Source organism: Trichomycterus rosablanca, chromosome 1 (assembly GCF_030014385.1).
Source record: "Trichomycterus rosablanca isolate fTriRos1 chromosome 1, fTriRos1.hap1, whole genome shotgun sequence".
NCBI classification, from domain to species: Eukaryota; Metazoa; Chordata; class Actinopteri; order Siluriformes; family Trichomycteridae; genus Trichomycterus; species Trichomycterus rosablanca.
Genome location: NC_085988.1, coordinates 53673890 through 53701832, shown reverse-complemented (window position 1 = coordinate 53701832; position 27943 = coordinate 53673890). Strand labels below are relative to the sequence as shown.

General features: G+C 36.4%; 1 protein-coding gene across 2 annotated transcripts; it reads left to right on the top strand.

Annotated features, from left to right (window-relative positions):
• The first annotated feature begins 3811 nt into the window (after positions 1-3811).
• stk38l (serine/threonine kinase 38 like) lies at positions 3812-27548 on the top strand. 2 transcript variants are annotated; one of them, XM_062994620.1, is made up of 14 exons: positions 3812-3960; positions 9119-9258; positions 10396-10447; positions 10773-10895; positions 13245-13328; positions 13487-13610; positions 13920-14074; positions 14207-14309; positions 16310-16371; positions 16480-16597; positions 16763-16886; positions 19947-20042; positions 20677-20768; positions 24304-27548. In XM_062994620.1, exons 2-14 carry the CDS (start codon positions 9131-9133, stop codon positions 24429-24431), a joined length of 1389 nt encoding a protein of 462 aa, XP_062850690.1. In that variant the 5' UTR covers positions 3812-3960; positions 9119-9130; the 3' UTR covers positions 24432-27548. The 2 variants fall into 2 exon arrangements, with proteins under 2 accessions (XP_062850690.1, XP_062850691.1); XM_062994621.1 differs by lacking the exon at positions 24304-27548 and adding an exon at positions 20454-20518 and having other exon boundaries at positions 20677-20766.
• The last annotated feature ends 395 nt before the right edge of the window (positions 27549-27943 follow it).

Genomic DNA, 27943 nt, shown 5'->3' with positions numbered 1-27943 from the left:
GGCCCTATCCAAGGAATGGAAGGAGAACTCTGGAATAGATAACCCATTCACAAAATAGATAGAACAATTCTTTGGGTCCTGGAAGGGTGCAATTACTCAATTGGCCATGGCAGTGTGTGTAGGATTGGCATTACTAATAGTTTGTGGTTGTTGTTGTGTGCCATGTATCAAGGCACTGATGGTAAAATTCATAAACGCTGTAATTCAAAAAGATGCAGGTGGAGAAGGGAATGCTAAGGAAACCATCCTTCTTGTCCAGTCTAACAAAACTGGACCCAACAGTCCAGATGACAAGGAAGAAGATGAGGAGTACTGGGCTTAAGTGTTGTATGTCTGTGTGTTTCTTGTGTGTACTGTACTGTGTTATGATTGCAGGTTAGAACAAGTAAGGAGGACTGATACCATCTAAAGGGGGACAAGGAACCGCCAAATCCAAGAATGACTGAAATGATTGAATATCTGAGCTTAACAATTTGTTGTGTTATTCCATACATTTAGCTTGCATAACAACAATACATATACATATAGGTCCACTTGATAGAATTATGATAAAGTAGAAGTAATTACATACACATAGGCACATGTAGCCTAGTAGTCTAGTAGTTTAGTATGATTTGGTTTAAGTTACACTGGAATTTGTGTGTTTGATGTGAATTTTATATTATTTCCGCTGCAACGATGCTTCAAATGATAATTACAAGCCAGTAAAACTACCAGCAACATGAAGGGTATCAGCAAAATCATTCGTCCATCAATTTCCAGCTAGAGAGGACTGGTTAGCCAAAGATGGGTAAGATCCTGACTGAATCCAGGACAACCTAAGGCAGGCACAATCGCATAAGCTGATGATGAAATGACTTCCAGGTGTTGCATCAATGGGGACCTAAGCCCAGGGTTGGAGAATCCTGGGAAGACGAAACCGAGATGGGCAGCCTGAAGAAGATAACAACTAAACAGAAGGACTGATTATCATAACCCTGCATCAGAGACAAAAAAAAAAAAAAAAGAAAAGAAAACCTCAAACGGCGGCTTGTTTAATGAATCGTTTTTTCCACTATGAAGTCACTCTTTATAATTGCTATTAGAAAGATGTTACCAACTTCATTCAAATTTAGGGATTTAGGCATTGCACACAATATTATTACATATAGGCCTATGATTGTGCCTCGAACCTTGGCCTCAGGTATTGTTTAGTGATTGTATAACATTTTGAGTTCTGGCTCTTCACCTAAAGCAATTGATGTGGATGCAATAGATTGCATTCAAAGGGGGAATTGTGCTTAATAAAATACACAGTAACAACACTTGATACAGAACAACTCCATATAAAGGGTTGTAAGAGCTTAAAAACTTCTCTGTTGTCTGCACATCCTGCTCTCTGAAACTGATGCGCTCAGCTGCACACACACACACCCCCCAAAGATTTGGCAAAAAGACAGCTCAGCGAAAACCAGGAAAACTGATTAGATCAGTCAGAGTCTAGAGGTATGTGTCACTTCGCGAGCAAAGGGCATTTTGCCAAAAGTATAAAAACTGATTGAACGCACAATACGGGGTCTGTGCTTCATCTTCCTGCTAGGGGTGAAGACTCAGAACGCTGCAGCCTGAGAGCCTGGGGAGAGCTGATTTCTTTGCAACTTTTCAATAAACCTCTTAATTATAATATGAGTGTGTAGACCTGATCAATTATCTAGAAAAGATTCATCAGATACAACAGTAGCAGCATCATACTACCATCCTTATGGTGAAACGTGGTAGTAGCAGCATCATACTACCATCCTTATGGTGAAACGTGCAGAGCCGTAGATAGAGTTGTGACACTCCTTGATCTCGCCGCTACGCGGTCACGTGGTTCATGTAACCCTCCAATAGTTCCAAACAAACCCGGCGCTGTCATGTTCTCATATGGGACAGGCAGCAGTGAATGAAATATTAAACGGCAAATAATACACATTTGTACAATTTCTGGGTATTTTCAACTGCGTTTACATTTACTGCATCTGCTTTAATGTCAATTTGGTATATGAAGTGTAAGATTAATGTTTATAATGACTTGTTAATAGGTCGTTCTTGTTAACACACAGTACATTATATTAGCATACATTACATAATGCCATATCATTAAGTAGTAGAGACAATATACAGTACAGTTTTTTTATGTTTTGTTTTTGCATAAACTAATCTCCCTTCACTTTTTTGAGGATTCATAATAATAATCATTTTGGCTAAACACTAAGCCATGTGGCTGGATTCATAAGGTTTACCTGCACTGAATGAACAGATTCATAAACACACTACCGTACCTTTAACATTATAGTGCAGGTACATGACATGGCATTCATTTCATGAGTGATTAATAATTGATTCCTACATGTAATACATTAATGAATTCATTATGAATATGCACAAGTTCATTTTGTCTAATGTAAGTGGTGGACAAGGTTCACAAACCATATAGTTGAGTTAAAGTAGAGATATCCAAGGTAAAATATTACTCCAGTAAAGTAGTAGTAAAAGTAAAAATACTCTTTACCTCCACTTAAGTAAAAGTACTAAAGTATTTACCTTCAAATGTACTTAAATATGAAAAAGTAGCATGATTTATTATGGCTCTAATGTTTTATTATAATTTCTGTAACAAGACTCTTGATTAATCAACTCATTTTAGGTGAAAAGACTCGTGTCATTAATTTAGCTTGACTAAGCTAAATTGGGTTATACCTATTAATTAAGATAAACATGTAACATTTAGTGCTGAGCAAATGCTAAACAATAACAGTATTAAGTATATTAATGACATTAAATTCATTTTTTTTTTTTTTAAACAAAGCAACATACAGATGAAAATGCTTGATAAGTAGTGGAAATGAATGGGGCTCTATGGGATGTTTGGAACTATTCAGAGCTCCACAACCCGGAAGCTGCGCAGAAAAATGTCCCGCCCCCGTTACAACGGTTCCCTATGAGAGTGTCGCCACTCTGTTCTGTTCTGTTCTCTCTACCGCTCTGGAAACGTGGTAGTAGCAGCATCATACTACCATCCCTATGCTGAAAGGTGGTGGTAGCAGGGCACTCACCACAGCCTGTTGAAAATGCCCACCACGACCACAGAGAAACTGAAATCATGTGATGCTGGTCACATGGTATATATAGCCAAACCATTTTTGAAATACAGGGGGGAATTCTATTAGTACACAAGTAAACTTTTGCAGACATTACTAAATTAAGATATTTAAACTGTTGACATGAAACCAGGACACCCTCAACTGAAAAATGGAGATAGCAAAAACTGTCAATTTTGGACCATAATGGCAAATTTCAAGCTAAATGAAGGATAATATGCAAATAATGTATGTTATATTATAACACGATTTTCATTAATAAGTAAAATATAGCATTTTTGAAAAATTAATACATTTAATTATCATCAATGGACACGGAACTATAGAAGTACAGACTCGTGTAAATAATAAGGTTTTTTTTATTGTGACCATATATCGTCAAATACGTAGCTAATGTAAATGTAAAACGGTTAAGAATTAATGTTATTAATCTTTTTTTTTTACATGTACGCAGGGTTATTTGAACTTTTATTGTGGACGCTTAGCATTGTAGTTTTAACTGCCATCTTTAGTGTGTGTCCCAGCGTAGCCGTTCTCACATACAAATATGAGGGGTGGATTGAGTGGCTGGATCAGCTGTATGGTATTTTTAGCGAGCTACTCATGCACCGGTTTCTCCTGCAATTGGATGTAGCCCGAGGGATTTTTTTTGGCGATTCCTGCAGCACTAGTAATATTTTGATCTTTTAAGAAATACGAAAATACATTCTTATGTACCCAAATTAAGAGTGTATTCTAAATCTGCGAATCGACAGCAGCTGAATTGGCTGTGCAACATTACTGGTAAACATAGGTAGGTGTGCGAAGCGAACTGTCTACTCTGGAGGAAAACGGTGAGGTAAGCTTTCTTTATTTCTGATTTTTAATAACCCTTTAGCTTGTCTTAAAGCGTTTATTAGTGATACAGAGAGATTGGTGCCGCTAGTGTTATGGCGGTTGTTTACCGATCAATGTTTTGTCGGAAGTGGTCAGTGCTGTTTCTAGCGTCATTCCTTCGTGCTTAAGCCATGTAAACGCATAATCACGCATTCAATTATACTTGTCAAATCGCTTGTTTACATAAGCGATGTCACTCAGTGCTAACCTCGGCAGGTCTGAAAATAAATTTGACCAAAATAACTATATTCATTTTTGCATATTTATGTGTGACCTCTGGAGTGCGGAGTACCTAAAATATAAGATTGTACTTAATTGTGTAAATTGTTGAACATGTGCTATGTCAAGGACCCAGCTTACTAAAATGCGTTTTTTGCATAATAGTATAAACGACTTCTAGCCTTAGCCTGCTAGTATGGATTAAACATGACGGCACAAAACACTACTATGAGATCCATTTAAACACAAATATGCGCTGAATAACAATTGTAGGTATAACGACGTTAACCTACCCGCTATACAGTTGCCGGGGGAAATCTTGGTTTTTGATTGGCTGGGAGGCTTGAATTAACTGATTGTAATCTGACAGCTTCAAAGTAGACTTGGTTGAAACTATTTTACAGTTTATAGTCGATGCGTCTGACAGAAGATCAAAAGTAATCGTTACAATACACGCGACGTGTATGGTCATTTTTCTGTGGCTTTGCTAAAGGAAAACAAGAAGAAACAAAGGTCATGGATTTTAACATTAATTTTATTTTATTTGTAAAAGCACAAAGGTTGGAAGATTAACAAGGAAATTGTGTTGCATTAAAAAATGACAAATTTGTACTATAGAAGAAAATATGTACATGTCTTTTATGTATTAAAACAATGTAAAAAATTTTTAGACTGCAATTTTACAAGTGAAATTTTAGCCATGTTTTCTTGACATTAGGTTTCAGCTGCTCAACAGTCTGTAGTCGCCATTGTCTAATTCTCGTCCTCATAATGCGTCATACTTTTTCAAAAGGAGTTAGATCTGGACTGCAGGCAGGCTAGTCAATCACATTCAGTCTGTGTCTGCAAAGCCACGCTGAAGCCTGGCATTGTCTTGCTGGCGTAATTGTAGACTCACCTGCAAATTATGTCACCTTGATGGTAGTGCATGTCTGGGCGGCATGGTGGCTAAGTGGGTAGCACTTAGGGCTGGGTATCGCCACTAATTTCCTGGATCGATTCGATTCACAAGGTTTCGATTCGATTTCCGATTCGATTCGATTCGATTTCGATTCAACACAGTTAGGCATATTTGAGTTACATTAACAGGTTTTGTTTAAATATGTACAGATGTTCAGAGAACGAATGTGATAATTGTACAAAGAACACTCATTATTAAAAATATTTGTGTATTTTGTTTACATAAATAATTAATCCAAAACAGAAAACAGTAACATTCATTTTTTATTATTATTTTATATGTCTGACATGCTACAACATTGTAAATGTAATGTAAACATACACCTGGCTGTTGAACAGCTTATGCCAAGTTTACACTACATGACACTCTGATTAACACCTGGTCGCTGTAATGTTCACACTACACGACTGATCGGCGATGGGGGGGTTTTACACTACACCATCCATCACCAGGGGGAATCACAGGCGAGCTTCTCTGGTCTCCAAAACTACGTTTTGTCACGAAAACACACGTGAGAAGTGATATAAGGTTTAATGATACCACGTCCAAACATGCACATCAACAAGTAGCGAGAGATCAAAGTTTGTGCGCTGATGAAATAAATGAATCTGAGTGGATTTGGCAACACGAGCAGCATGGCTTGTTCTATAGTGAGTTGGAGGTTAATAAATATTTTGTTTTGTAGAGAACGATCAGGTCAGAAATACTGTAAAACTCGCGTGTGCTGATGTATTCTGATAGAAACTATATTGCGCTCCACCACCTGTTTACAACCTCTCCACTGTGTTTCCCCTCACTGTTTCTCACATTGATTGAGAGCCGAGTTTTGATCGCAGAGCGAACACCGAGTTCCTCCCGAATCCAGCACCGACCCGTCGCCGATCGAAAATCAGTGCAAAAAGTTGTGTAGTGGTCATAACTTGAGCTTCTGCCATGCTAAACTGATGTGCAGGTCAGATCTCGTTGCATGAAAAAACACTGGCTGGTCACGCGAAATTAAAGGGGGTAACAGATTTCCATGTGCACCGTAAAAAGGGGCGTATTTAAAAGACCGATCTCGCGTTTATATGAATCGATATCGGATCGTTCAAATAAAGATCGATTCGAATCGAAAAATCGATTTTATAAACCCACCACTAGTAGCACTGTCGCCTCACAGCAAGAAGGCCCTGGGTTTGATCCCCAGGTGGGGCGGTCCGGGTCGGTTCTGTGCGGAGTTTGCATGTTCTCCCCGTGTCTGCGTGGGTTTCCTCCGGGTGCTCCGGTTTCCTTTCACAGTCCAAAAAACATGCAGCCAGGCTAACTAGAGACACTGAATTGTCCTATAGATACCTGGCCGCTAGGATGCACAAACCAGTGCATTGTAGTGCCGGTCCCAAGCCTGGATAAAATAGGGAGGGTTGTGTCAGGAAGGGCATCCGACGTAAAAACTGTGCCAAATCAATAATGCAGACCACGATCCGCCGGCTACCCTAATGGGAAGAATCCAAGGAAATTGATGGTAGTGCATGTCTCTCTAAAATCCCAATATAAGCCTTGGCATCAATGGTACCTTCTTACACATGCAAGCCACCCATGCAATGGGGACTAATGCAAACCCATACCATGACTGATGTTGGCTTTATTGCCTTTTACACATAACAGTCTAGATGGTCTTTTTATGTCTTGTGCACACAAGACAAAAAACAAACAAGAAAAGTAAACTCATCTGACCATAGCAAATGCTTCCAGTGTGTTTCGTTTTGAGATGAGCTTGGGCCCAAAGAATTTTACTGCATTTTGGCAGAGAATTGATGTATGATTTTTTCTTTTTGTAATATATAGACTAATAGACTTTTAGGTTGCATTTCTTGAAGTAGTGGTGTACTGTGTTAAGTGATAATAGTTTTCTGAAGTACTCCAGAGCTCATGTAGCAATACTTGTTGCATTATAGCATTATGGTTTCTTATGCAGTGTTGCCTGAGAACTTGAAGGACATGCACATTCAGAAGTGATTCCTGTCTTGCCCTACACAAACTAAGCTTTCTCTGCATTTCCTGAATCAAAGTTAAATGTATAGTATACATTGTGTAAACTTTCTTTAAGAAAAGTTCTGTTTTTTAAACTATTGACATTTCTTTCACAAAATTTGGCACAAAGTGGTGAGCCCCAAACATTTAGTAGATTGTCCATTTTAGCCAGTTGTGATACCAACACATTTTCAGTTCATCTGCTTATTGTGAAATGTTTTAAACTTTTTACTTTAACTTTTAACTTTTATTTTGCTCCATCCAAACTTTTTTGATTGTGTGGCAGGGATCAAATTTGAAATGTGTTTATATGAATAAAATACAATCAGGTTGGTCGACCAAGACATACAAAATTAAAAAGAAGTTATATTTGATGTGTATACACACACACACACACACACACACACAGTAGGGCCAAATGGGTGAAAGCAGTAATAAACCTGCTTCTTTTTTGCATATTCTCAAGTATATTGTTTTTCATTACAAATTAACCTGCATAACAGTTTGAATGAACAGGATGATTTTCTTAATGTGTGTTATTATTATTATTATTATTATTATTATTATTAAGGAATTCATAATTGGCCTAACCTGCATTTCAGTAGTGCCAAATACTAAGAAGTCATAACATTTATGTATTTTCCTTAGATTTAACTTTTCACCTGGTATGCTGACTAAATTATTTGTTCTGAAAAACATTTAAGTTAAAGAGAAATGCAAAACAAAAGCATGTTAACTAGTGGTGACAAGACTTTTGGCCCCTACTGTGTTAAATTTATTTATGGGAAGCAAAACCAAGTTGGTCAGATGGAGGTTGTCAGAGCTTAGACGTTTGGCTATGTTCATAACAACCCACAGAAAACAAATCTGCAGTATTTCTCCACAGTTTAATATAAACACTATTATTTTGCAACCAACTTGACTGTAATATTTTTTTCAGTGTTGTAGATAAACATATTGACAATTAATATTCAACTTTATAATAATGTTGTTGGAGGTTTTTAGCTGCTGTAATACTACTAAACTGAACTCATAAATTTTATCTTAAGATTCAAGAGGCATCATGGTGGCTCAGTGGGTAACACTGTCACCTCATAGCAAGAAGGTCTTTGGTTCGGTTCCCAGGTGGAGCAGTGCGGGTCTTTTCTGTGTAGAGTTTGCATGTTCTCTCCATGTCTGCGTGCAAGACATGCAAGTGAGATAAATTGGAGAATTGGAGATGAATTGCCAGTGACTGTGTTTGACATTGAACTTTTGAACTGCCTGAACTGATGAATCATGTGTAACCTAACCACCTGACCTGTCATGAATGTAACCAAAGTGTGAACATGATGTTACAATCCTAATAAACAAACAAACAAACCCTAAGATTTGAGCACAAATTAAAGACTTCTGTTTCATAGTGTTAGCGTTTTTCAAAATGGCATTAGCAGACAAACCTATCAGTGTCTATTTAATAATACTGAAATGTAATTATAATTACAAGATTTATTTATAGTAAGTGATAGTGCGGTAAGCCTCGCACCATTGCTGGATGTTCTAGGTTTACATTCAACTATTAGGGTAGGCTGTGCTGTGTACTTTAGCTTCTGTTTATTCTGTTATTCAACATATGTGCATTATTTAATGACTGCCGTGAATGTGGCACTTCTCTGTAAAATCTGTATTTTTTGAAAAGCGAGATTTGTGAAATTAAGCAAATTTTTTCATGAATTTAGTAGGGCCCTAGTAATAGAATATAAAAGCAGTTAACTTGACAATAATTCATGACAGTTTTGGCCTTTGTCTTTAAAAGCATTTAGTGTGGTTATGTAACAAATTTGAAATGGTGCAGCTCAATAAAGGCAGCAGTACAAAAATGTTGATGCCTTCCACACTTAAGCTACTGATGCCATGTTGTAAATTTAAATAATGCGTCTTGGTCTTATAGAATAGTTTGGCCATGACGGGAGGAATGGCAGCACCGCTTCCAATGAGTAACCACACTAGAGAGAGAGTGACTGTGGCCAAATTAACACTGGAGAACTTCTACAGCACCCTTCTTACCCAGCACGAAGAGAGAGAAATGAGGTATTTACTAAAACACTTCCATACTTTCATTTGCAATATCTTTAGTCTATTTTGCATTCAAAGCTTCAGTCAGAATGTTTTACTGTAGTACCCTTTATTACTAACTTAAAACAACAACCAAAATGGTGTAAACTGAATAAGTTATTAACCTTTTTTTTTTTTTTTGAGTGTGTTGTGGGCATTAGGTTCAAAAGTTTTTTTTATATATATATTTACAAAACACAATCAAGCCAACCCATCCTTCTTGGGTGGCATGGAAAATAATTTGAATGTATTGGATTTAAACAAACCATACATACACAAAAATAGTTTAAACTAAAAGTTATAACTAGTGAAAAAAAAAACAGTTTGGGTTTCTCATTATTCAGTCCAGTCTGTGATAAAGTCAGTGGTGAGTTATGGACATTTACAGTACAGAAACTAAAGGTTCCCGTCAAATCGAGCAGGGACGGCATCGTTGTCACAGCAGTCTCAAACTTGCAGGTTTGACAGGTTGAAATCATCTGTTAGAAATCACATCATTGGCTCCCAGGTGGTGCAGCGGGATATTCCGCTTGCACACCAGTACAGAGTTTCTGAACTCCTCGGATTGAAACTCGGTGTTGCCACTGGTCGGCTGGGCACCATTTAGTGGGCATAATTGGCAGTGCCACCGTATCTGCAGGGTGGGGGATCTTCATACGCTGTGTAAGGACCCTGATTGGCGGAAGAGACGTCTGTGCAGAATGCATGGGCGAGAAGAGGAGGGCTGTGCACGTGTTGGAAGAGGCATGTACAGTGACGTGCTCTCCTCGGATGCAATCTGGTACCTCTCAGCAATGGAAGACAAAATTGAGTGCGTTAAATCGGGAGAAAAATGGGGAGAAAATGCAATAATAAAAAAAAAGAAATCACATCATTACATTGTTATTATTTATTTTTTTAAACCTTTTTTTAAACCTTTTTTGGAATGCATTTGCTGACTAAAACACAGGAATTGATGTATATTAACAAATTAAATGTAGTTGACCAGACAAAACAGTAAAAGTCCTATCTGTAAGAGCAAGTAAATGTAAAATGCATTTTTCATACTGCGCCAACTTTTTTATTGAAACATACTTGTCTACCCGTGACTGATTAAAGATACTTGATTTTTAGGCAAAAGAAACTGGAGAAGGTGATGGATGAGGAAGGCTTGCCTGATGAAGAGGTGAAATCCCAAATTAAGCACATTTGGAAACAAGTCTAGGTCTTAGTTCAGAATAAATAAAGTATCTGTCTGTCTGTCTGTCTGTCTGTCTGTCTATATCTATCTATCAGTCAGAATTACAGAGCAACTAACTATCACCTTCCTTCTGCATAAATGTATTTTTGTACTAAACTACACTAAAAACATTTCAGGTGTGAACTCATTAATTAAAGAATTTTAAACTCCGATGAGCATTAAATAAAATTTAACTCTGTTAATATTAGCAGGTAACGTTTTTAAATTAGCATGTAATCCCTGCTGGATTTTCTGTCTGCTGATACTGTAGAAGATAACGAGACGGTCCCAACATGCTCGTAAGGAAACAGAGTTTCTGCGGTTGAAGCGTACTCGACTGGGGCTTGACGACTTTGAGTCCCTTAAAGTCATTGGAAGAGGAGCCTTTGGAGAGGTTTGTGTTTTTTGCTCAAAATGTATTTTAGATTTTTAGATTTAATGTTTTGCATATTTGTGACATTAAATGTTTTTAGATCATACTTTAAAATGAAACACAAAACGTAGTTTTAAGTAATGTAATTTCTGAAGGATTATTTGGACCCCAAATATGTCTTATGTTGCTGGCAAATGTTCAGTAATCTGAATAGAAAAAAAAACGGATTATGCATTTATGATGCAGGGTAGGGCATGCCCTGCCACTGAAGCAACATATATAGCCCCATACCTGCAAGAACAGGTAGGATAAACCCAGTATGCATAGGTAGAACTGCTACAAACTACAAAATAAAGGGATGCTATTAGCAGTATAAGCTCAGTTATCACAACACTAGCTACTTGTGTGATAACGTTTCTGGAAAAGAGAGATAAAAGAGAAAGAAGCTCAGTGTACACCGGGCGGCAATTAATAAGGAGCAGAGCGGCCACTTCATCACTGATGCCACCTGCATCTAGTGTGAATTTGTCTATGTGGCGCCATTCAAAATGGTGCAGTCACACCAGCTTTAGAGGCAGCCTGCCTTTTAATGATGGTTTCTCTGTGATGGCCAAAAGGCGCTGAAACAGAGTCTGCAGAAACAAAATATCCCGTCCTTGTAGAGCATGCAAGTGTCACTGAGGCAGGGACTTCATACAAACACAAAGTGTGACATAGTAAATGTGGCAGAAATGATCACCAGTAAGATAAACATAACCACTGTAAGCTGAACCAGTTATGCATTCTGAATGAACACATTAAATAACAAATGGAAGTTGTTTGTGTCAGTATGATGTTAGACTGCATGTTAAACTGTACAAATGTGGATATGTGTAACCTTAATTACTATTTCATTCTTACAAATATTGTTAAGATTTTGCATCATGTCTCAGTATAAACCTGCTCATTATCTTCTAATAACAACACTCAAAAGAGCTGCTGACTAATTTGACTATTATAATTAGCATGTTTAATTAGTGCTTGTAATAAACGGTTTGATAATGAATACCATATCATATCTACATTCTGAATGCTGCACTGGTTTTGCTAAAAGTGTGTGTGTGTTCATATTACTGTTGCTGTTCTATCACTGCCATGTTCACTACATTACGTTGTTGTTTATTAAATGTTGACACGAAACTTGGTGGTGTGTTTTATAATGCAGTAGGTTACTATATGCTTGTTATTGGGTAATCATTGACTAATGATGGTTATCGGTTAATAGAATTTGACAAAAATTATATCCTCATTATACATCCTTATTTTCTATGTAAGACTGAAAATAATTAATTTATTTTTCTTTATCTGCCCCCCATAATATTGTGAAATAATTAAGGAAATAAAGAGAAATCTATGTAAGACAAGGCTGGAATTCCCTGTGACCTTCAAGCCCCCAGATGGCACTGCATGAGAAATCGTCATGCTGTGATAAATATAGACACATGGGCTTTGAAGTAATTTAAAAACAGTTCTTACTATACATCAATTTTATGCAGAAACACATCTCAGATAAATCAAAATGTTTGTTTCACATTTCAGCTTGTTCAGGAAAAGGGATGTAAATTTCTCCATCCTAACGACGGAAAAATCATGCAGACTTTTATTACTAAAAAGTGCAATAAGCCAACATAGGTGCATCGCTCACGTGTCATGGACATGAGCGTATATTGAAATTCTGACATATAAGACATTAACTTATAGGGCAGATTATTCGGACGCACTCCTTAGTACATGCAGGTTAACATCCAAACATTGCAAAACAGCTTAACCAATTCTAATTTATTAATAATAGTTCCATCATTCATTATGTAAATCGCAAAGATATGTATTTTTTTCCTGTTAAGGTAAAAAAGCAGCATTAATGAAATGAAGAAAATTGCCAGTGTCCTCTGAGGGTGGGTGGAAGTGAGCCTCAAATCAGCTCTTTGAATTGCGTTTATGTAGAGTACTTTTACTCAGTTGAAATCAGTCGTGAGCTGAATTTAAATGACCTTTTTATCAACAGCATTATCAAAACAATGACTACTTTGTCAGTTATCTGTTGACTGGTTAATCATAAGTGTCCCTAATTTATATGATGTTTAAATTCAAACTAGCTGGCTGTAATCAAGGCTGGGTGGGAGTAGTCTAATTGCTTATTTAGTTGGCTGATTAAGTAAGTAACAAAGAGGGTGTTTACTTTTTCACTCAAGGTCTTTAATACATGTGTTTTTTTTAACTGTGTTTTTTTGTCTTTATTTGATATTAATAGGTTTGAAGATCTAGATGACAAATCTGAAAGATAAAAAACCTTTTACCACTAATTGTTTTCTATGATGCATTTTTCATAAGGTGCGTCTGGTACAGAAAAAGGACACAGGTCACATCTATGCAATGAAAATCCTAAGAAAAGCTGACATGCTAGAAAAGGAGCAGGTATAATTATTTTTATTCTTTGTGTGTGTGTGTGTGTGTGTGTGTGTGTGTGTGTGTGTGTGTGTGTGTGTGTGTGTGTGTGTGTGTGTGTGTGCTTTATTATAGATTCACAGTTCCTCTTTTTTTCTTTTTCTTTTTTTTTTTTTTTTTTTACAAAGGTTGCACATATCAGAGCTGAAAGGGATATCCTTGTGGAAGCAGATGGAGCATGGGTAGTGAAAATGTTTTATAGTTTCCAGGACAAAAGGAATCTTTACCTCATCATGGAGTTCCTGCCTGGAGGTAAGACCTGAGGAATATTTAAGCAAAAATATGAAATAATTTGGTATAATTTAGCTTTTGTAAGTTTTAATTTAGACTCTAATTATTTAATTCACTTGTATAAAATATAATTGTGTTGAATCTGTAGTAGAGCTTGGCGCTAAGTAATACTAACATTAAAATAACTTCCACTGATTTTTTTTTTTTTTGGCTTTTTAGCCAAATTAGTCTGTCTACTGAGTGTTTGCTATGTGCATCTTTGTTCCAATTCTTTTTTTTCTTTTTCTTTTTTTTTTGTTCCAATTCTTTTTTTTATCTCTACATCATCAGGTGACATGATGACGTTGCTGATGAAGAAAGACACTCTTTCAGAGGAGGTCACTCAGTTTTATATAGCAGAAACAGTCCTGGCTATTGACTCCATTCACCAGCTAGGTTTCATTCACCGAGATATTAAACCAGACAACCTACTGCTTGACTTGAGGGTAATATGCATATAAACAAACACAGAAATCCAGATTTACACTGATGCTGTCTGGTGTTTCTTTCTTACCCTGTGCAAAGTTTTGTCATTTGAACCTAATTTGAAACACATGACATGTCCTGTTGAATTTTAGGGTCATGTTAAGCTCTCTGACTTTGGCCTGTGCACAGGCCTGAAGAAAGCCCATCGCACTGAGTTTTACAGAAACCTTACACACAACCCTCCAAGTGACTTCTGTGAGTATTGCATTTTCTTAATTTTAAATAGTTTAAACTGCCAAACTGTTAAGTATTTGTACTTTATTTGAGTTTTTAAATATCGTCACTTTTTCTCCACTACATTTCCTAAATAAAATGTATACTTTAACTCTGATACATTTGCCCTATGCAAATTCGTTTTTCGTTACTACAAAATAAAATAGCAAAAATTTGGTAGCTAAATTATGTAAAATGTGTGGCAGACTGCTATCAAAGTAAATTTTTGGTAAGATATTTGTACTTTTACTCAAGTATGGCTTTCAGGTATCCACCACTGCACATTATTATTCAACATGTGAGCCACTGGCTTTAAAAAAAAAAAAAAGCAAATTACAGTTTAAACTTTTACAATTGAAACTTTCAATAAACCAATTTAAATAGTTCAACAACTAATATGAAAAATGTCAACCCCCTGAATAGAACCCCTTATAAGAGCACACATTTGCAAATTAGATGATGTTTCAGGCACACCCGTTGCAACTTATCAAGGGCTTCATTAGTTTCATTGGGTTCCTTGAGATAAAACACATCAAATACCTGAACTGGCTAGAGGTTTGTTGATTGTGACATTTGATTGAAGCCACAGAAGTTTTGGGATTCTGTTCTGTGGAGCGATGAAGCTTTCCAGGTCTGTGGATCAGTGATTTGTCCAGATAAGAAATAATGAAGCATACTCTGAAAAGAACACAGTGCTTACAGTGAAGCATGACATTGGCTCAGTGATGCTCTGGGGCTGCTTTGCTTCCTTGGGCACTGGATGGCAAGATGGATTCAATCAAGTAACAGGAAATCCTAAGAGAAAATGTCATGGCTTCTGTAAGGAAGCTAAAGCTTAGACTTCATGGGACCTTCCAAAAGCACAATGCTTCCAAGCATACCTCAAAGTTTAGCAAGGCTTGGTTTTAGAAGAAGTCCTGGAAGATTCTGGAGTTGCCGTCCCAGTCGCCTGACTTGAACCCCATAGAAATTTTTTGGTGGGATTTGAAGAAGGCGGTTGCTGCACACAAACCCAAGAATGTAAATGAACTGGAGGCCATTGCCGATTTGCAGCAGTTTATAACAGGTGCAGGTGCTCTGCTAAGTACTAAAGATGTTTGTCATGGAGAAGTTAAATAATTCTGAGACTGCAGCAGTCATTAAAAGTAGCATTTATTTTGTTGGATTTGGAGAAACCACTTGTTATATTAGTTCTGCAGAGCTATTCAAATTGTTCGTGTTTGACTTTGGTTTATTGTATTTGGTTTATTGTAATAAGCTGAAAGTTTGTAAACCTTGCTAATAAACCTAATTTGCAATGGGGGTTAATTACTTTTAATTGCAACTGTATGTAGCACTTAGGATCAGTGTTTTAGATAGGTAAAATTTTTAAAAATGTCAAGGCATGTCAGACTATTTTAGAAGTAGCTGAGAGGCCTCAGACTCCAGAGCTTTAAGCTGCTGAAAAGATGACCCAACATTAGACTCAAATATTCTGGTGAATTTCATCATTATGTTAATAAGTTTACAAAGTCCTGTGGCTATAAAACAAGCCAAAAATACCAACATGGTGCTGAGCATGGTCAGTAATCTGTACTTTTAACTGTATAATGGTGCATTTCAAATTGTTTGGAGATGGTCTTTTAACTTTTCCTAAATTTATGAACAGTAACAGTTGCTTTTCTGAGGTCATGGCTGACGGTCCTTTTTTGTTGACATGTAGACTCTGTTGTTGAACAGTGATCTTAATAAGGTGCCACACATTATAAATAGGATACAGGTCTAGACTGAAGTGTTATGTCCAGCAAGAATAGGAAATACATTTCCACTTTGTTGTGGCCATCAAATTAAAAAAAGAACACAAAGTTGATAAATAAAAACTATAAATATCTTGTCTCTGTACTGTTTTACAAAGTCAAAAAGAAATTGTCAATAATTTGTGAGTAAAATTTTATATTGTGGTTATCATTAATACTTTTATGCATGTACGTTGTTTTTATAAGCTTTTCAGAATATGAACTCAAAAAGGAAAGCTGAAACCTGGAAAAAAAACAGACGACAGCTGGTAGGTGTGTGTGTTGGTTTAGTCTTTATGTTGGATTATGTTATTGGCAATGTTGCAATAAAATTAATTATTTTAGGTCAAGTTTCAACCAGTAATTTATTTGCACAGGCATACTCCACTGTTGGCACACCTGACTACATCGCCCCTGAGGTCTTTATGCAGACAGGATACAATAAGCTGTGTGATTGGTGGTCCCTGGGGGTCATCATGTATGAGATGCTAATAGGTATTTAGATGTAGTGATTGTATAATATTTTTTTAATACTGCATCAGTATCAATCAACAGAATCTGTCCAGATAACACACTTTATTTGTTTAATCACTTTTTTTTTATTATTTTTTAGTCTTTTGAAAATTTTTATAGGGTTTTTATTCTTTCATTCTGTTCTAGGCTACCCACCCTTCTGTTCTGAGACACCACAGGAAACTTACCGAAAAGTCATGAACTGGCGAGAAACTCTTATCTTCCCTCCTGAGGTTCCCATTTCAGAGAAAGCTAAGGACCTGATTCTCAGGTACAAAACATAAATCTTACATCCCTACGTATAATTAAATATAACATTATACAACAGTTAGTTCCGACCTTACAATCTGATTGGTTGAGAAGCGTTCTAACCGTGCTGATATTTGTGATAACAGCACAGCCTTTTCACAAAAAGCCTTCGGCTCGTGCCTGCAACCAAATCACAGTCGTGATGTTATTCGCGATAACACACTCTCTCTCGTGTTCTATTGCTTAAATGTAAAAAGTTGGGACAGCATGGAAAATGCAAATAATAAAAAACACAGAGTTTCTTACATTTACTTAAACTTTTATTTAATTACAGACAGTATGAACCTGATATATTTTTATGTTTTGTCTGGTAAACTTAATTTCATTTATTAATAAACATCCATTCCTGCATTTCAGGCCTGCAACACATTCCAAAAAAAGTTGGGACAGTAAAGCATTTACCACTTTGTAATGTTGCCATTCCTTTTCACCACACTTAAAAGACGTCCTGCAAACACGTCTTAAGATGTGCAACAGTACAGGGTCGTCATTGTCACATTTTTTGTTTCAAAATTATTCACACATTCTCTACTGGGGACAGGTCAGGACTGCAGGCAGGCCAGTCCAGTACCCGTACCCTCTTCTGCCGCAGCCATGCCTTTGTAATGTGTGCAGCATGTGGTTTTGCATTGTCTTGTTGAAAAATTGCATGGACGTCCCTGCTCTAAGATCTCAATGTACTTTTCTGCATTAATGCTTCCATCACAGAAGTGTAAATTACCTTTGCCAAGGGCACTGACTCAGACCCTGGCTTTTGGACTTGTTGCTGATAACACTCTGAATGGTTCTTTTTGTCTTTGGTCCAGAACTAACAATGTCCATTTTTTCAAAAAAAGACCTGGAATGCTGATTCATCTGACCATCATACATGTTACCACTGTGTGATTGTCCATCCTAGATGCCTCAGAGCTCAGAGAAGTTGCACCGCTTTTGCACATGGTTAACATAAGACTTCTTTTTTGCACAGTAAAGTTTTAAGTGGCATTTGTGCATGTAACTCCGTATTGTAGTGCTTGACAAAGGTTTGGCAAAGTAATCCCTTGCCCATGTGGTAATATCAGCTATTATTGAGTGGCAGTTCTTGATTTGGGGTTGTACATATACATATGTAAATCCTTGCAGTTTTGTAATTTTAAGTATTTCTTTAACTGTTCTGTTTTTGTGATTACATGACAAACACTTTTAGAAATCACATCTTGTAAAGGCTTAAAAAAAAATACAAACTGTTGCTTTAAACTACTTGCCCTGCTGTATGTAGATAATTTAAAAAGCACCAAAAACAAGCTACTGGAAAATGGATGATGCTGTTCACAATTAAAACATGGACTTAAAGGTTGTTGAACAAAAAAGAAGTCCCTGCTTTAAAATTCTCAATTCTTAGGCTTGTCTGCATTTTCTTTTTATGATCTTATAGACAAATTAAAAGCAAGAATAGGGACTCGATCACAACCACACCTTACTGTAAACATTGTTAAAAGGATCTACAAACCAGTATTCTGGTTTCCTTATTGGTGCTACAAATGTGGCCACTGCTGTCTGGTTGAGACAAGCAGCATAGCGTCTCTCTCTATACAGGACACTCAGTGGGCATCTGCCTCAGACAGATGAAAAAAGCTGTCCGGCAGCTTTGCATGTGTCAGAGAGGATTAATGATAGTCTGCAGCTCTCCTCTGACAAGTGGTGCAGGCAGGCGGGGAATTGGATACAACTAGATTAATAGAAAAAGGGGGAAATGCAAAAGAAAAAGCAATTGCAAGGATTTTAGTTTTTTAAAAGCATTTAAGAAACAGAAGTACACAGGGATGTAGCCACAGTTACACTATTCAACCTAAAAATAAAAAAACATTATAAAGGACTTACCACTGAACACCTCTGTGCAGACTACAAAAATTAAGATATTAACAAAATAGAACGGAAAAATTAAAACATATATCAATAAAACCCACAAATAGACAAATTCCAGTAGATTTCAACTATGAAAAAACAAGACCACATGTATTCATTTTCGCCAGGGTAAACACTGCACCCGAATCCAAAACTCTGGATGAAGAAGTGATTATAGAAAATCATAGACTAAAAACTCTTTCAGTCCACATATCAAAGCACTAAAAGTAAATGACTTGGAATTTTTTTTATATATACAACATTTTAATATGCACCAGTTGCAAATCATGCCTCCATGCTTTGAAGACACATCTAAAAACACCACAATAATCAAAATATTAAAAGTAATCGGTAAACTCATGGAACAACGAAAAAATATAAGTAGGGCCCTACTAAATTTACAAGGAAATTTACTTAATTCCACGGACCTCGTTTTTCAAAATTCATAGATTTTATGAATTTATAAAGAAAAGTGCCACATTTCACGGCAGTCATTAAGAGATTAAGAGATGTTAGCTTGAATGCTAGCGGGTTGTGCCACCTCAGCCCATTGGTTTGAGTGGTCTAAGGCTAACTGTGTTAGCTTAGTAAGCGAAAACTGCGGTGACATAATCGCTGTCTAAGTAGTGTCTGAATAACCTGCTGTATAAGTTTGATGTCGAACAGACCCATTATCAGCACACTACACCAGAGAAAAATCTGTTACACTTAATTATGATGCTATGATGCTTACGTATGATTGCTACGACTGCCTCATATTGCATAATGCGTCTCATATTTCATACACTACACGAACAAAAAAGTTAAATCACTAAACACAAACCTTACATTTTGAATTTCACAGCAAATTAAATATTTCACGGGAAACGTCTCATTTCACGGTCATGAAAATGCAATTTTCATGGCCGGGGACCTGGCAAACATGATATACAGCAATAAAGTATAGCTTTATATATATATATACAAAACAATAAAGCTAAATAGTTTTAAATATTTTGTTTTCTACTGAATACAGGTTTTTGTTTTGGCATCAATTTTTTTTGTACTGAGTTTGTATATCTAGCTCTTAGTGTATTAACATCATAAAGCTTAGAAAAATATAACATATATAAAAATGTTGTGTATGTATGTATTTCAGATATTGTACAGATGCTGAAAACAGGATTGGGGCAGTAAGCGTGGATGAAATTAAGAGTCACCCTTTCTTTGAGTCAGTTGACTGGGAGCACATCAGGTATGATGCACTTTTTCAGCAAGTACTATATTAACTTTTAGCAAAATAAAAATATTAAAAAATATATAAAAATATATAAAACTGCTTATCATCTTATAATACTGCTTGTATTAAAGACTCTTGTAGTAAATTATGACTGTTTAAAATCTACATTTTAATGTACCGTACATTCGGAAAAAAAATAGTTTCTGCTCACCGTGTTCATGTACACTTTACGTTTTTACATTACTACCACTACATTACTACTGTTTGCTACATCACTACATGTTTATTAATCAGTTAAGCATGTTTGACTTGATGTGTTTTCTATTTTGATCAGGTGGTATGAACTTATGAGTAATAACTGTTAAATAATGATGGTTGGTTTATCATTTAAATGAAATTAGCAAAATGTGCATTTCTACTTGTCAGAAAGAGCGACGATTACATCGATATTTCTGACGAGCATGTTTACCGAGTTCCATCGTGAATAAATTGTAAGCTTTTTTGTTTAAAATCTACATTCTGAAAGCAAAGCTAGCTGTGCTCAAAATGTTTTTTTTTTTTTTTTTTTTCATATAACTGTTGTACATCACTGCCACATTTCCTATGTTGAGCTGTTTTTCAATAAATAATGCTCATAAATCCCACACAGAGAAAGACCAGCTGCTATTTCAATTGAGATCAAGAGCATTGATGACACCTCAAATTTTGATGAGTTTCCTGAGTCTGACATTTTACAGCCGGGTGAGTACAGACAATGGTAGTCTATTAATAAATAATTTTACTTCCTCACTTGTGTATTAATATATTAGGGTTCATTCAAAACTATATTAAAGCACAAGTGTTGCTGTCACTTTTTCCAAATAAAGTGGCAACTTTCAATCACATTTCATTTAAATTGTCAAAGAACGCAGAATTTGACAGAAATGCAATCCTAATTTAGCATCAGCAATGCTCAAAAAGAAAGCAAACAAATTGAATATTTTAAGATGTATTATTCAAGCTATTATAAAGAAATTTGAGGAATCAGGAGAGGTCAAAAACAAAAAGGACTGGAAGGCCAAGAAAACGTAAAAATCTAGGCGCTCAGGTGGCGCAGCGGGATATTCCGCTAGCACACCAGCGCCGAGATTCTGAACTCCAGCTGGGTGCCATCTAGCGGACATAATTGGCAGTGCCTGCAGCAGACTCTAATTGGCTACTTTGTCTGCTAGGGGGGGGGTTACCGGACTATGTGGGTGGGGTCTTCAAACGCTGTGCAAGGACCCTGATTCTGCTAAGGGCTGCGTGCGGGTCGGAGGAAGCGTGAGCAGCAATATACCCACCTCGACTGCAATGAGGGTTCCCCCAGCAGCGGAAGACAAATTGACTACACTAAATTGGGAGAAAAAATTGCAGAAAATGCATAAATAAAATAGAAAAAAAAATGAGAAGCTTCTCAGAGTTTCTTCGAGAGAGACAGCAAGGACCTGGCTCAGCATCTGGAAGCTTCTTTAGAAACGCCAAGTTGACTCTTCTACAGTCCAAAGAAGCTAAGATTTGTAGAAAGATAGAAGAATGAGTGCTTGCGGCCTTTAGTGAAAAATTATGGAGGGTCTATCTTGGTTTGGGACTTTATTTCTGCCAGTGCTGTTGGTGGTGATGTCTGAATTGATGGGAACATGAGGGCTGTACAAACAGGTTTTAATTTATCATGCCATTCCTTCTGAAAAGCACCTGATTAGGAATTATTATTTTCAGCATAACATTGATCCCAAGCACATTGATTATGCAGTGAAATAATTTTTGGAAAAAAAACAAACAAAAAAAAACAGCTGATCAAACACTGACGGTCATGGACTTTCTCTAATTTCCTTCGGGATCAATAAAGTATCTATCCATCCATCCATCCATCCATCTATCTTGCCTCCAGACTTGAGTCCACACCTGAATATTATAGAGGCAGTGTGGAATTCCCTGGACAGAGAAATAAATAAAAGACCGCATGAATCTAGAGAACAACTCTGGAAAGTTCTGGAAGAAAACTGATACAACCCCTGGCAAAAATTATGGAATCACCACTCTTGGAAGATGTTCTTTCAATTATTTAATTTTGTAGAAAAAAAAGAAATCACAGACATGCCACAAAACTATCATTTCTCAAACTGCCAACCCTCTGGCATTTAAGAAACAATAAAAAAAGAAACAAATATAATAGTTGTGGTCAGTCACAATTGCTTTTTTTTTAGATCAAGTAGAGAAAAAAAATATGGAATCACTCAAATCTGAGGAAAAAATTATGGAATCATTAGAAAACACTGCACCATTATTACTTTGTTGCACCACCTCTGGCTTTTATAATGGTTTAAACTCTCTGAGGCATGGAGTTAACTAATGACAAACAGTATTCTTCATCAATCTGCCTTCAACTGTCTCTTGCTGTTGCCAGATCAGCTTTGCAGGTTGGAACCTTGTCATTGACCATTTTCTTCAATTTCCACCAGAGATTTTCAAATGGATTGAGATCCGGACTATTTGCAGGCCATGCCATTGACATTATATGTTTTCTTGAAGGAAAGTTTTCACGTCCTTTGCCCTATGGCAAGATGCATTATCATCTTGAAAAATGAAGTCATCATCACCAAACATCCTTTCAACTGATGGAATAAGAAAAGCGTCCAAAATTTCAATGTGGACTTTGGCATTTATTGAAGACCATCTCCCCTGTGCCTTTACCTGACATGCAGGCCCATATCATCAACAACTGTGGAAATTAACATGTTTTCTTCAGGCAGTTATCTTCATAAATTTCATTGGACAGACACCAAACAAAAGTTCCAGCATCATTACCTTGCCCAATGCAGATTCGCGATTCATCACTGAAGATCACTTTTATCCAGTCACCCACAGTCCACGATTGCTTTTCTTTAGACTACTTTAACCTTGTTCTTTTCTTTTTAGGTGTTAATGGTGGCTTTTGTTTGGCTTTTCTGTATGTAAATCCCATTTATTTTAGGTGATTTCTTACAGTTCAGTCACAGACATTGACTCCACTTTCCGGCCACTTGTTTCTCATTTGTTTTGTTGTGCATTTTCTGTTTTCAAGACATATTGCTTTGTTTTCTATCTTGATGCTTTGATGTCTTACTTGGTCTACCAGTATGCTTCCCTTTTACAACCTTCCCATTTTGTTTGTACTTGGTCCAGATTTTAAACACAGCTTACTGGGAACAACCAACATCTTTTGCGACATTCCACAATGATTTATCTTCTTGAAGGAGTTTTATAATCCTCTCATTTGTTTCAACTGACATATCTTGTGTTGGAACCATGATTCATGACAATCTGCTTTGTGCAACAGAGGTGTAAGCACTCTTTTTAAACTGAAGAATAATTAGCAAATCTAATCTGCTGCAGACGTTTTGTTTTTAAACTGCAAATTACAGAGTGATTCCATAATTTTTTCCTCAGATTTGAGTGATTCCATATTTTTTTCCTCTACTTGATCTAAAAAAAGCAATTGTGACTGACCACAACTATTATATTTGTTTCTTTTTTTTATTGTTTCTTAATGCCAGAAGGTTGACATTTTGAAAAATGATAGTTTTGTGGCATGTCTGTGATTTCTTTTTTTTCTACAAAATTAAACAATTGACAGAACATCTTCCAAGAGTGGTGATTCCATAATTTTTGCCAGGGGTTGTATAATATACCAAAAGATTACTTCAGAAAACTTTAGGTCAATAAAGAATAAAGAATTTAAAGAATAAAGTTTTAAGATTCTTATATATATCTTTATATTCCCAAATCTGAAAGTTTGGGAACATTGTTAGAGCAAAAGGAAGCAAGTTTTCTTTCAGGGCAGCCTCGTATGTGGCTTAATTCATGTGTTCTTCACAATGACATCTGCCAGATTTCAGTCATACTGAAGTACCCTCAGATCATTACTGATCCTCCACCTAATTTCACATTGGGTGTGAGTCCCGCTGACTTCTAGACCTCATCATCAGATGATCAGGTGTTAAGCATGCTAAAAATTAGGCTCATCATACTATTTATTCCCTTACTCATAACTTTTCCACTCTTTTGGCCAGTTTCTTTTACAGTACTACTAGAACTACAAAAATCTTTAGGGACGATATTATGAAACTGGACTTAAATAAGAAAAGGCACCACATTGGATTTTACATTGCTTTGCCTGTGCACCTGTTCTTTAAAATGTTAGCATCAGCAAAAAACAACTTATTTACTAATTGACAACATTCAACAATTAAATATGTGTGCTTATTTTTTGTTTTAGTGACAAATCTAACAGAACCAGACTTTAAGTCTAAGGACTGGGTTTTCCTCAACTACACCTACAAGCGCTTTGAAGGACTAACACAGCGTGGAATCATCCCCACCTACACAAAAGCAGGAAAAGCCTAAGATTGCAAGCAATATCAGCCAAAGAGGAAATGTCAGGGCAGTCAGGGAAATGCAGCTTCTAAGCTTCATTTATAAGCTGCCTCAACTTATCTCTGTTTTACCTAAACAGTTTGCCTCATCTTGACTTTAGAGGCATATGCACTGCAATTATGAGGGTCAGAGTAAATTTCTACCTGCATGAATTCAGACATGTTCTTAGTAATAATTCATATGATTTTCTATGTATTACACTGCTTTTATTAGCTCAGGTAAGAATCCAATGTATGAATCTTCTTTTATTGTCTAAACACTGTACTGTGGAATTAACACTAAACTAAACAGGGTCAATTATTTTTTACCTTACCTCAGCCTTACCTGTTAATCACACAGAGTAAATTCTTCTTGGGAAAAAAAAAGTCATTTTTAAAATGGAAGTTCTACCTACCATGCTATTTTTCAAGCCCTCTTAAATCTTGTATGTATAAAAAGAAGCACCAGTAAGATGTAGCATATAGTAGTACAGTAAGAAAACAGCTGTTTGAAAATATTTAATGAAACTAAAAAATGAAAAAATAAACTAAAGAAAAATAATTAAAATTAAACTAAATTGCTCAGGTGGCACAGCGGTAAAGTACGCAAGCGCACCAGAGTTGGGGTTTCGAATACATTGTATCGAATCTGAGCTCTGCCTTTCCGACTGGGCTGGGCGGCAGCATGAACAACGATTGGCTGTTGTTCAGGGTTAGCGGGTAAGAAAGTCAGATCATAGGTCCTCATAACTTGTGCAACTGCGGCCCCTGCTGGCTAACTGATGGCGCCTGCACAGGGCTAAGGAATAATGCTGATGGGGGTGTGGCCCTCCATACACAGTGCCCGTCAAGTCTATGATCTCGACTCGTGCAGGTGTCTGTACTGACTGTACGTGCCGGAGGGGGCGTATGTCAGTTGAGAGGCGTCCTCAGTCAGCGTTGAAGGGTCGAATCAGTATAGAGGACACAATCAGGGTAATTGGACACGGCCAGATTGGGGGGGGGGATTGGGGGAAAAAAATTAAACTAAATTAAATTGAAGTACATTCTGAGCAGCACGTTAAAATTATGTCAGTCTTGCTCGGTACATGAAGCATTTCGTTATCCACTTTATACACACACTACCTACACATAGTAGCCATCTCAGTTTTCAGAGTAACTGTTACAGTATAACCATGCTGCAGTGTTAACATTTTTATTTTACTTAATAGGGCCCTAAAGTACACAATAAGGGATATAAACAACTCTGCTAAAAAGTATTTATTTTAAGTGAAAAGCTAAAAATGTTCTGTGTAATACAGAAAGGTAAAAGTTGTATAATATATAGCCATAATATTGTTATATTGTCCTTTTTTGTTATTTATGGTTAATTTCTTCTATTGTGTCTAATTTATGAATTCAACTTTATTACAGGTATTAATGTGTAGTAAAAAAAGACATTATTTTTAGTGTTCTGTATTAATCATGGTCTTGGAATGTATCACCCACACAAAGGAGGACTACTGCATTTATATTATGTAATGTGTATTATAAAGAAAATGAACAGTCAATGCTTAATTATTGTAATAGTTGTCTGTCAACACATGCTTTGTCATATTATTACTATTTGTCCTAAAGCAAGACTGTTGTGTTAAATGTTCCAATCTCTGTTTTGCTGTATTTTTTAATATGATGTTATATACAGTGGTGTTCAAAAAAATAGCAGTCCAACACCATTGACCTGATAAATCACTGTTTTTAGTAGAAATGCTATTTCTACATAGCAAAAATTTTACTTGAAAGTGTAGTAGAGTAATGAAAACAAATAAAACCCAACAATTAGGACATGCATGCCGCTCATTCTGAGTAATAGAAGCATTGATTGAAAGGGGCTTGTTCAAAATAATACCAGTGAGAATTTCAATTGGTGAAGCCATTCATTCTGCAGAAGAACGGGTGTAAATTTTGACCCTTATTTAAGGTAGGAGGGTGGCAAATGTTGCACAGGTTGGTCATAGCACATTTCCTTTTGAAATACTGGGTAAAATGGGTTGTTCCAGACATTGTTCTGATTAACAGCATACTTTGATTAAAAAGTTGATAGTAGAGGGAAAAAACATACAGAGAAGTGCTGCAAGGAAGCGTGGAACTACTGTTCAATTGGATCGAAGAATAGCCAAAATGGCAAAGGTTCAGCCAATGATCACCTCCAGAAAGATCAAGGAACATCTGAAGTTACCAGTGAGTACAGAAGATGATTAAGCGAAGCCAATTTACCAGCAAGAACTCCTTGCAAATTCCCGTTGTTAAGAAAAAGACACGTCCTGAATGGGTTCAAATTTGCCAAGGAACACATTAACTGGTCCAAAGAGAAATGACTCAACATTTTGTGGACTGGTCAAAGCAAAATTTAATTTTTTTGGTCTAGTGGCCGTGGACAGTATGTCTGACGCCCCTTGAGCACTGAATTCAAGCCAAAGTTCACTGTGAAGACAGTAAAGCATGGTGGTACAAAATGATATGGGGATGTTTTCATACCATGGTGTTACGCCTAGTTATCACATACGAGGGATCATGGATCAATTTAAATATATCAGAATACTTGAGGAGATCATGTTGCCCTATGTCGAAGAAGAAATGTCTTTAAAATGGGTGTTTCAACATGACAATGACCCAAAACATCTTGGTTACAGACAAACAAGATTGAGGTAATAGAGTGACCAGCCCAATCTCCTGACTTCAATCCCATAGAGAACTTGTGTTCTGATATCTGAAATGCGTTCTTTTGAGGCAAAACCCAAAATTGCAGAAGAACTGTGGAATGTAGTCTAATCATCCTGGACTGGAATACCTGTTCAGAGGTGCCAGAAGTTGGTCGACTCCATGCAACACAGATCTCGGAAACAATTGTAATGCCACTAAATATTCGTTCAGTAATTTAAACTAAAGTGAAACCTCAAACATTTTGAGTTTATAGATACATTTTTTGAGAAAAATGCTGGCACTGCTATTTTTTTGAACAGCCTAATATTCATTTTTCTTAATTTTCTGTAAATGAACACAAACTGGCTAAATTTTGTTAATGTTTTTGTTTAGAATTGAAAGTGTAGTATTTTCAGTGCATTTGCATTCATGGAAATAAAAGTTATTAGAATGATTTTGTGCTTTATTCACTTTTTTAAAATCACTGCTATTTTTTTGAACACTACTGTAATACTATTTCTCATTGACCCAGTGCATAAAAGGGACAAACATCATACACAGCAATTTTTAGTCTAGAAATGTGTTAATATGTTAAGTAATGTGTGCTTGTTTATTGCAGCAAAGGGATTGTGTATACCTGCCATACTTTTTGACGTAATATAAACTATATATAATCTGATAGGTGTGTAACAGGTAGGGTGTAGACAAACACTACTTATAAGACTTCAGTCTTTTCATAGTTTTATAAGCTCAAGTCAAATTTGCATACAGGCTGATTTTTTTTGTTTTTAGTTGGGGTAAATTCTTTGAATTAAAGTCTAC